The 10533-nt window shown below is 45.8% G+C and overlaps 1 protein-coding gene and 1 pseudogene across 10 annotated transcripts in view; one reads left to right on the top strand and one right to left on the bottom strand.

Annotated features, from left to right (window-relative positions):
- Positions 1-661: 661 nt before the first annotated feature.
- On the top strand, positions 662-1792 carry LOC113033579 (myosin light polypeptide 6 pseudogene; annotated as a pseudogene). The gene has a single exon (XR_013900814.1). The product of XR_013900814.1 is annotated as a myosin light polypeptide 6 pseudogene (transcript).
- A 2728-nt stretch (positions 1793-4520) lies between these two features.
- The window catches only part of LOC113033424 (regulator of G-protein signaling 3-like), a 30286-nt gene continuing 24273 nt past the window's right edge, over positions 4521-10533 (bottom strand). For all 9 annotated transcript variants that reach the window (XM_026187200.2, XM_026187201.2, XM_026187202.2 and 6 more), the window contains 8 exons: positions 9529-9695; positions 8874-9381; positions 8512-8735; positions 8134-8174; positions 7959-8057; positions 7653-7714; positions 6570-6736; positions 4521-5312 (listed from right to left, as the gene is read on the bottom strand). In XM_026187200.2, coding sequence (XP_026042985.2) covers positions 5100-5312; positions 6570-6736; positions 7653-7714; positions 7959-8057; positions 8134-8174; positions 8512-8735; positions 8874-9381; positions 9529-9695 — 1481 coding nt within the window. In that variant the 3' untranslated portion in view covers positions 4521-5099. The remainder of the gene's footprint in view (positions 5313-6569; positions 6737-7652; positions 7715-7958; positions 8058-8133; positions 8175-8511; positions 8736-8873; positions 9382-9528; positions 9696-10533) is intronic.

Below are 10533 nucleotides of genomic sequence, written 5' to 3'. Positions count from 1 at the left end.
TTGTGTCTGTTTTCTTGTTTTGTACTTGAACACTAAAGTAGCTCCAATGAGACGACAGCAGCGGCTCTCAGCTCGTTCATGTTTGATGCCCCTGATTTAGGCAGCATCATTAGAAGACATAGCATACATTTACACTGCTATGCTGATGACACCCAGCTCTATCTGTGCATGAAGCCAGATAACACACACCAATGAGTTAAACTGCAGGAATGTCTTAAAGACATAAAGACCTGGATGGCCGCTAACTTTCTGCTTCTTCATTCAGATCAAACTGAGGTTATTGTACTCGGCCCTGAAAAGCTTAGAAATATGGTATCTAAGCAGATTCTTACTCTGGATGGCATTACCTTGGCCTCCAGTAACGCTGTGAGGAACCTTGGAGTCATTTTTGACCAGGACATGTCCTTCAACGCACATATTAAACAAATATGTAAGACTGCGTTCTTCCATTTGCAGTTAATCCAAGGCAGACAGAGAGAGCAGATTTCTCCTAGATTGGCTTCTCTTTGCAGATAAATCCAGAATGTAATTCAAAATTAAGGGCCTGGTATGCAGAGATTACTTCACAGATTGATGCAGAGGATAGCTGCGCTGTGAAACTGCGCTAAAAACTATTGATTAGCAGGAAACAGAAAAGATCCCAGAGTATGTGAAGGAGGAGGTGGTTTTCACTGATGGAGGCCTGAGGAGAGGTCAGAGGCTCCGGTTCAGACCGGCTCTGCTGCTTCTGGAAGCTTCTTATCTGCAGGCTCTTATCTCCTCTCAGTGTTTCCATTCCAGGTTTCTTCCATCTTTGGTCGCCTCCTCTCTCCTCCCTGCCATTTGCTCCTGGCTCGCTCAGCCCACCGCTGGCTCCTATAAAACACCAGACAGTCACTTTCCATCTCCACCGCCAGTGCTCTGCAGCAACATGCCGCCAAAGAAAGTGGAACCGAAAAAGACAGAGGTGAAGAAGGTGGAGGCAAAGAAGGAAGAGCCTCCTCCTCCAGCAAAGCCCGCGGAGCCGGAGCCAAAACCCCCCGAGGTGGACCTGAAGAGCATCGTGGTGGAGTTCACCCCCGACCAGATCGAGGAGTTCAAAGACGCCTTCGCTCTGTTCGACGAGACGCCAGCCGGCGAGATGAAGATCACCTACGCTCAGTGCGGCGATGTTATGCGGGCGCTGGGACACAACCCCACCAACGAGGAAGTGCTGAAACTGCTGGGGAGGCCGAAGGCGGAGGAGCTGAACGTCAAGCTGCTGGACTTTGACAGCTTCCTGCCCATGCAGCAGCATGTGGCCCGCTCCAAAGAGCAGGGCAACTTCGAGGACTTTGTGGAGGGGCTGAGGGTCTTTGACAAGGAGGGAAACGGCACGGTGATGGGGGCGGAGCTCCGCCACGTCCTCGCCACGCTGGGAGAGAGGATGACTGAGGACGAGGTGGATCGTCTGATGGCGGGACAGGAGGACGCCAATGGGCACATCAACTACACCGAGTTTGTCAAACACATTCTGGCCGGGTAGAAACAGACAGCGACTTTGTCTTCCTCTTCTTCTGTGGTGGACGGAGCGTCTGATGTATGCGAGTTTGTCGTCTCTAATAAAACGTCTTCTCAGTGTGTCTCTGTTTGATGTGATCAGCAGAGTAAGAATCAATGTGAATAAATGAATCGATGGAGGATCATCAATAAATGAATAAATCACTGCCTGCATTCATTTCTCCATGTCCTGCATTAATGTGTTTATTGAGTCATCAGTGATATTACGATTCACTTTGCTCCTCCAAAATAAAACTTGCTCAGGCCTCCTCTTTATGGTGCTCTGCGTCTAATTATTGGGAATGATGAAAACACAAACTTGATGGGCGTGTCCACACAGGTGCTTCAACAGAAACGCCAATGATTGTGTTCCTGTTGCAGCTGGATGTGAGCCTCTCATCGCCTCCTCAGAGCTCCTCTCTCAGTGAGCGGGGAGGTACCCAACCACGCACACACAGAAACACCCTCATTAAGACAAACAAATACAAAAATGGGCATTTAAAATATTTCACGCAAAAACAAAAAAGGAAATCAAACAAAGGGAAGAAATGAAGACGTAAAACTACAAGTAACCGACTCAAAGGTTTGTTCACGGGGTGTAGTTACGATGATCTGTGTCGGTGTATCATGACAAAGGTTCTGGCCTCCCCACACTGGCCTCCAATTGAATTTAGGATCCATTTGAAATGCTTTTACTGGTTTTTAAAACCTGAAATGGTCCAGCGCCTGTATATTAGCCCCACGTCCCCCTCAGTTGCTCAGCTGAGCAGCTGTTGCTCTCAGTCACTAAATCGTGGCTGAAACTTAGAGACGAGCGTCCTCTACTGTGGCCCTGAAGCTTTGGGGTGATCTTCCTCTTCAGATCAGGCCTTTTTATTGGCTGGCCTTTGACTCAGTGTGTAACTACCAGAGGTGTGGACTCGAGTCACATGACTTGGACTCGAGTCAGACTCGAGTCATTAATTTTATGACTTTAGACTTGACTTGAAAAAATGTTCTAAGACTTGTGACTTGACTTGGACTTTTACACCAATGACTTGGGACTTGAATTGGACTTGAACCGGTTTACTTGAAAAGACTTGATATTTCACCCCAAATATAAAATTTAACATGCATATTATATAGAGATTGAAAATGTGACGTCATTCACGGGTAGAACCGCAAAGGATTCTGGGAACTCGTGGCAAGCGGTACTAGCGCACGCAGGCTTTCAATTGAAATCAGTTATACAGCGATAAAAAGAAACACAAAAATGTCAAGAAGCTGTTGTATTATTAGCTGCAATAGCCGGTCGCATGACAGCCACGGGAAGCCGACGGGTAAAGAGATCGGTTGTTATCGGATTACGTCGTTGAAGAGAAATTGTTCGAGCCATGTTTCCGAAGTAACAAAGAGGCGACTGGATTGCAGCCATTCAAAGACCAAATATAACGTCCCAGAACACTCCAGCTCACAGGTTAGTCTGCTCCAAGCATTCCCACAAAGGTCAGTCTGCTGTTGTAGTTAATACGTCACTTTCATAACATAACTGGTGATATAGGTTACAAGCAAGTCTGGCGCTGAACAGAAATTGTCGTGCTATGCTCCTTTATTTATTGTGCATAAATAGTGAATTGTCCTGACACAATATTGTGTTTCGCTTCTGTTATTATGGTACATTGACAAAAACATATACTTTTATTCACAGGATAAAACAGGTTTTTTGTATCACCAATTGCCCAGTACGATTACAGCATACAATATTATTGTCACTGCTACATTTCTGTGATGCTACCAGAAATTATTTCCACTACTAATTAATTACCGTTGAGCTCAAAGGTCCTATTAATAAACTGTTAACGAATCTGTATTTATGACGACGATTTGTGAGACTGGTAAACTTATGATACGTACGATGGTCTTTCGTTCTACACGGTGCATTTCAAGGTCCTGTACCCATCCGGCGGTAAACTGTACCTGGGCTTGTTGCAGTGACCGGAAGTTACTAAACTTCATGAGTGTGTGCACTCACTCCAAGAACCGTATGATTATAAATATGCATATAAATATGCTAAGATGAGATAGCTGACTTCATCTAACTAGCAAATGTTGTCCAGGCTACGTTGGTGATGCAGTTTTTTTTAATGTGTATGATATTTTTGTCATGCGATTTTAAAGCCGGTCCTACAACCGCATCCAAGAATAACATGCAGCTTATCTCAGAACTGTCGGTGAAAATTATTCTTGGAGCTAAGTTTAATTGAGCTGCATTTTAAAGAGGTGCAATTTCACAATTTGTGTATATTTTCTAAGTTCACTATTTTGTCATGTGTTGAGAAAAACACAGATTTTAAAATTACATGGTCTAATATTTACATTTAGCATAACTGCAACATTATTTTTTCATTGTTTTTTTTTTTAAAGACTCGAAAGGACTTGAAATTCAAAGTTTCAGACTTGTGACTTGACTCGGACTTTTACACCAGTGACTTGAGACTCGACTCTGACTGGCCTGACATTACTTGAGACTTGACTTGAGACTTGAGGATAAAGACTTGAGACTTACTTGAGACTTGCAAAACAATGACTTGGTCCCACCTCTGGTAACTAACACTGTTATTTTACTGTTATGTATTTACTGTACTTTTTATATTTCTGCTGTACAGCCATGTGCTGTTTTTAAAGTGCTATATACATGAATTATGGTTTGGCATGTTTGCTGCATCTCTTTCAGACTCTTTGCATCCATTAAAGGTGGAGTTCACGTTTGTAAAGACACCACCTTCATTTCATTTCCTGTGGACTGTGAAGATTCAACACCTCGACTGGTGGAATTATCTTCAGTACTCTCAGCACTCATTACAAAAAAGTGATTTCAAACACCTCTGACAGCCAGATACCAGCAGGTGCTGCTCCACCTGCACACACCTGGTCTCCATCACTGAGAACCTGAACCGTAGGAAGCACCAGCTGAAGTCTGCGCTCTGTTATCACGACTTAAAGACTAAATAATGAACTTCAAGGTCATTCGGTCTGTTTTATTAGATTTTCAGGTTATTGTTGAATCAGTTAAAACTGTTCAGTGTGATAATCAAACAGCAGCAGGTGAATCCGTCACTCAACCTGCTTCACCTGTGCAGCCTGCCGGTGTCAGACTTCCTGCTGGATGGAGGGGAGTCACAGAAGAGGAAACAGGAGGTCTGACACCTGATGTGACATCAGTCAGCTTTAATCAGAGATACATCAGTTAGCCGTTAGCTAAAAACATGAATCAGAGTCTGCTCTGGAATCAACGACATGCAGCCGAGGCTGAAAGTCCTGCCGATGTTTAACCTGTGAGCAAGGCTTCACCTGGGTCACGAGAAGGCATAAAGGATAACACCTAACAGTGTAAAGATGGCATCTCATTTCAAGCTCAAGGTCAGAGGCCATGTTTTTCTCACACGGACGGGTTAAATGTTTTTAGATAAACAAAGATCAGCAAAAAAAGAAGATTAGCGTAAGAATCAAGTTGTTTAACATGAAAAGGGTAAATGTCCCAAAACACTCAATACTACATCTCCCAGAATGCTACTGAGAGATTTGTTCAACCAGTCGGAAGCTCAGATCAACCCCTCGTCTCTGGTTGGTCGGATCCGCTGCTCTGTGTTGTGACTGGCCAGCTGGGTGTAGAGGCGGGACTTGAGGAATCGTGGGTAACTGTCCGTCTCCATCAGGTTGAAAATCTGCTCCTGCGCCAGTTGGAAGGAGGCGGAGCTAACGCCAAGGCGCAGGCTCTGATTGGTTGCCTCTCTGATGGCAGAGTCCACATTGACCTTGAAAAAAAGCAGCTGTGTCAAATGAGCAGGTGGACCAACATGTTTGATTACAAGTCTTTACTTTAATACAACGATCAATAAAGCTTTCGATTTTCCGAAAGCATAAAGTGCCATTACATCTATATGCAGATGACTGCCAGCTCTACTTACCTTTTAGTCATTCTGATAGTCTCCCAACTGGACCTCTGCTTGACTGCCTTACTGATGTCAAAGCATGGATGGCAAAAAACGTTTTAAATTTTAATGATCGGAAGACAGAAGCAATTTTATTTGGCCCAAATCGTTCTTCTCATACTCTGGATGTTGATCTTGCAGCTTTGACTTCCCAACTAAAGAGTTCGATCACAAATCTCGGAGTTAAAATTGATTCTGCACTCACCTTTGATGACCATGTAAACGGGGTGGTAAAATCAGCATTTTATCAACTCAGACGTTTATCAAAGGTTAAGCCCTTTCTTTCCAAGCGTGACTTGGAAAGCGTTATTCATGCCTTTATTACCTCACGTTTAGATTATTGTAATTCTCTTTTAACAGGGGTTGGGCAGGGCACTTTGTCACGCTTGCAATTAGTGCAAAATGCTGCGGCACGATTCTTAACTGGTAGAAGAAAATTTGATCACATCACTCCGATTTTGGCCTCTTTACACTGGCTTCCAATTGAATTCAGGATCAGTTTTAAAGTCCTTTTATTGGCTTTTAAATCTCTAAATGGTCTGGCACCTGCTTATTTGTCTGACTTGTTGAAGCCCCACGTCCCCACTCGTTCCCTTCGGTCAGCTGAGCAGTTGCTGCTTTCGGTCCCAAAGTCACGGCTGAAACTTAGAGGAGACCGAGCGTTCTCTGTTGCAGCGCCGATGCTTTGGAATAACCTTCCTCTCCATATTAGACAGGCTGCATCAGTGCCAGTTTTTAAGTCTTTATTAAAAACCTATTTTTATTCCCTGGCTTTTAACTCTGTAGGTAACTGACATTTTTATTTTTTATTGTTTTTTAACTTTATTGCTATGTCTGGTTTTATTACTATGTGCATATTAGTATTGTACAGCACTTTGGTCTACCAGGTGTGTTTTTAAAGTGCTATATAAATAAATAAATGATGATGATGATGAAAGTAAACAACCTGATGGTTTCAGGTATGAATTTAACCGAGCCTCTGGACTGTAACGACATCATCGTTGGAGGAATGCTTCATCACCATATTAGGAAAAAAACAACCAAAAAACACACATCAATCGGAGCTCAGACACATGGTACCTGTCTCGATGCAGTCGTAGAAATAAAGTGGTCGTAGATTTTTGCAGCTCTGGCAGCCATCTTGTTGGAGGGACGTGTCTTTTTAAACCTCTCCACAGCCAACCAGAAGTCCAGGTTCTCTTCACTGAACTCTGACCTCAGGAAGTGACGGAACACCGTCAGACCATCTGACCAATTAGAAAAGAGAAGCACGCCATTAATCTGGTGCCAAAAGGTTTATTCTGTCCATCTGGACGTTTCAATGGGAGAAATATTTCATCATCATCATCATCATCAGGGGATGTCTTCAGTCTCAGCTGACTGCAGGTCTCAACCTTATAAACAGGACATTTGCAAGACCAAAGCTAGGAAGATCATGATGGACCATCCCAACAAAGGACTCTTCTCACTGCTGAGGTCTGGGAAGCGCTTCCGCTCCCTTAAGGCCAAAACAGAGAGAATGAGGAGGAGCTTCTTCCCCCAGGCTATTCGGCCCTGAACCAGGTGTAGGACTGGACTCTCCCACACATCACATCACCACACGCACTCTGGTTTTTCTTCATGCACACTTCCTATAATTTATAATCTCTTTCTGCTATTTGCACATTTTTACTGTAAATTTCTAAGTTAAATCTGTAAATTTTGTAATAACCTGTAAATTGTAAATACTGTAAAACCACTGTCATCTAATGGTCGGGCATTGCACAGCTACAAGCATTTCACCTCATGTCATACTGTGTATGGCTGTGTGTGTGACAAATACAAATTTGACATTTGCACAATGACTGAAAAAAGCAGCACTGAATGAACAATGGGCTGGGAGGTCAGCTTGTGATCATTAATATGCAAAGTGTCATGACTATTGATCAGAGACCACTGATCAATCACTGATCAGTGGTCTTTGATCAATAGTTGTTGGTTCGTCACTTGATGAGCGATGAAACGTTTCTCCCACTGAAACGTCCAGGTGAACACAATCAACCTCAATCTACTTACCTGGATGATTGAGCATGCATCAAGACATTAATCTAGTGGAGAGGCGTTTCTCATGCTGGCTCCTCCCCTTATTGGTTAAATTGGTTAAACACAAACAGGAAGTCTTACACTGATTGGACAGCAGGGACTCCAGACTCTCCGCCCACCTCAGCACCTCCTTTGCAGACGGTCTGGAAAACAAAACAAACGCATCTCAGGAAAACCTGCATTTCCTCTAACATCCACCAGAGGCTCTGAAGTCGAGCTTCATTCAGACTGTGATGTCACCTCCACACCACTGCTGTTAGGGCAGAAACACCGACATGCTTGGCCGTGATCACCTGGAGATTTTACTCTGATTAGTTATGACCTGTGATAATCTGCTGCCTTTCCTGACCTGCAGGTGAGTCTAGTTCGGGTTCAGGTCCGAGTTACCTGTTATTTTTCAGCGCTTTCTCCAAACTGCTTCCATGGACACCAGCGCCATTTTTCCACATTCGCAGAAACGCCAGGCGGCTTCGAACATCAGCTGCTCTGAGGAGACAACGAGGACCAATCAGAGCGAGAGGAAACAACACCAGACAAAACAACAGTGTGCTTGTTTACGTACAGAGTTTTCTTCTTCAGCTGTCGGTTTCTGGGTTCTCCAGCCTGAAAAACAAACAAAAACACTTTGTTAGAACCGAAGAACCCGAGCTGTACCGGTCTCTAACCCCAGGATCTTCCTCTGCACGTGTTCAAACCACTCCCACAGTAAATCTCCCTTTTACACTCGTCATTAACCTGGGCCTCAACCAATCAGCTTGTAGATTGTCTTATTAACGATTTGCACGTCTGATTTGACACCAGATGCCGTCCTGGTGCAGTCGCCCCGTTTGCCTGGGGCTAACTCTGACATGCAGCACAATGATCAACCTGCTGCTATGCGTTGTGTAGTCACATGACGCTGGTTCGCGGTTCTGTGGTTAAAGCCGGTTCTGGTCCCTACCTTGGTCCCGTTGAGCAGCATCAGCATTTGGTGCAGAGACCCCCCCTCTCCGGTCAGCTGCTTCCTCAGAGTGTGGGGGGAGGGGGCTCGGGAGGCGGGGCTCGAGTTGGGGCTGAGGTCAAAGTTCACAGGACGGGTGAGGCGGTGGATGGTGCTGTCGGACAGGAAGTGGGGCGATCGAGGTTCTCGCAGCAGAGAACCCTCGGAGAGCGAGCGACGTAGGACTGAAACAGGAGAAAATCCATCAAACTGGGAACGTTTCCACCTGCAGCGGCTCTAAACCAGCTTCATCCTGCTTACCTCACATCCTCCACTCCCCCAACTCAAGACTTTTGACTTTCTTTCAGAGCACTTGAACTCACCTGGTGGTCTGAAGATAAACTTCTCTTCCTCCTCGTCACGGTCACTCTCCTGGTTCATGTTGAAGTGGTGAGGGCTGAGCAGGAAGCCCCGCCCCCCGACACCACCCGCGTTCTCTGAAGTCTCTGAGGCACTCTCCCCCTCCCCCTGTTGCCGCTCCTCCACCTCCTCTTCCTCCCGTCTCCTCTTCCTCCTCTCCTCTTCCTCTTCTGCTCCTGCTCTCTCCTTCCAGATAGGACTCCTTAGAGTGGAGGAGGGACGGTGAGGTGAAGGGAGGAGCTGAGCTGAGGAGATGATGTTCCTGGAAGGTGGTGAGGAGGAGTAGGGAGAGAGAAGGGAGACGGGAGCAGGAGGAAGAGTGGAGGAGGAGAAGGGAGCACTGGGGGAGTAAGAAGATGGGGAGGGAGGTCTAAGGGAGTCACAGAGCGAAGAGTAAGGAGATGAAGGACAATAGAGGGGGTCAGACTGCCCGAGAGAGAGGAAGCCAAAGTCTGAGGGGAGGTCTGACAGCTGGGGGGAGGAGGAGGAGGAGGAGGAGAGGACTTAAATTGTGTGGGAAAAGCTTTGAGTATTTCATGTGTTTGGCGACCTCTGCTGGACACACGTGTGAACTGGCCCTCTTCCTGCTTTCTGTGACTACCTGGACAGGTGTTGTACCTGCTGGGTGTGTGTGGCCTCCGTGGTGACGAGCTGCGGCTGGATGTTATCGTGGAGACACAGGCTGACTCGGACCTTCTGCTCGATGCTGAACGCCTCCAGGCTGAAGAGGCGGCGGCGGCTCGGAGCGCTCTGCAGGAAGTACAGGTGGAGCGGCTCCGACAGAGCTGCCACACACACACACACAGAAACGTCAAATGGAGAGTCCTCTTCACTGAATCATATCTGTTATTAACCTCTGTCTCTCTTCCACAGCATGTCTTTATCCTGTCTTCCTTCTCTCACCCCAACCGGTCGCAGCAGATGGCCCCGCCCCTCCCTGAGGTTTCTTCCTGTTAAAAGCAGGGTTGGGACTAACGCGTTATTAAGTAACGCGTTAGAGTAACTACGTTATTATTGTGGTAACGAGCACGGTAACTAGTTATTATGCCAAAACCGGGAACGCGTTACTCGTTACTGGGATTTAGATAGGCTCGTTATTCGTTACTTCGTGTGGAGGCTATCGCGGAGCTTCCACAGATTCAATAACATTAAGTGGTGGAGGCCAGCAGGTGGATGAAGGAAAAGGGAGGCAGGAGGAGAGACCCGAAGCGGCTGCTGGTCCGAGTGTCAGGTGAACTGAAGTTCAGGTAAGAAGTTATGACCTGCAGTCTGTCTGGGTCAGATATGAACCAAGTTTAGGTGGAGTTTATTTTCGTTGTGCTGACTTTTTCGTACTGCGTGCTAGCTAGCATGACGGAGTTTCTATACAGCTGGGTGGTGCTATGTTACTGATGTTGAACTTTAATAATTAACCTTATGAACAAAATAGAGTTTCCAACCGTCCCGTAAAAAACGGAATCATCTTGTATTCAGAGAAAATATCTTATTGAGGTGAAAAGGGAACAGTTTGTCCCAGACTTCAGCTACAATGAAAAAGACACAAAGCTGGAGTTATTCTGTGTTTACGCTGCACAGCTGCCTCTTCTTCTCTCGTTCTCTCCCCCTCCCTCTCCTGTTGCTACT

Source organism: Astatotilapia calliptera, chromosome 12 (assembly GCF_964374335.1).
Source record: "Astatotilapia calliptera chromosome 12, fAstCal68.1, whole genome shotgun sequence".
NCBI classification, from domain to species: domain Eukaryota; kingdom Metazoa; phylum Chordata; class Actinopteri; order Cichliformes; family Cichlidae; genus Astatotilapia; species Astatotilapia calliptera.
Note: the sequence above shows the minus strand (reverse complement) of the source record. Positions and strands in the feature narration are given on the sequence as shown.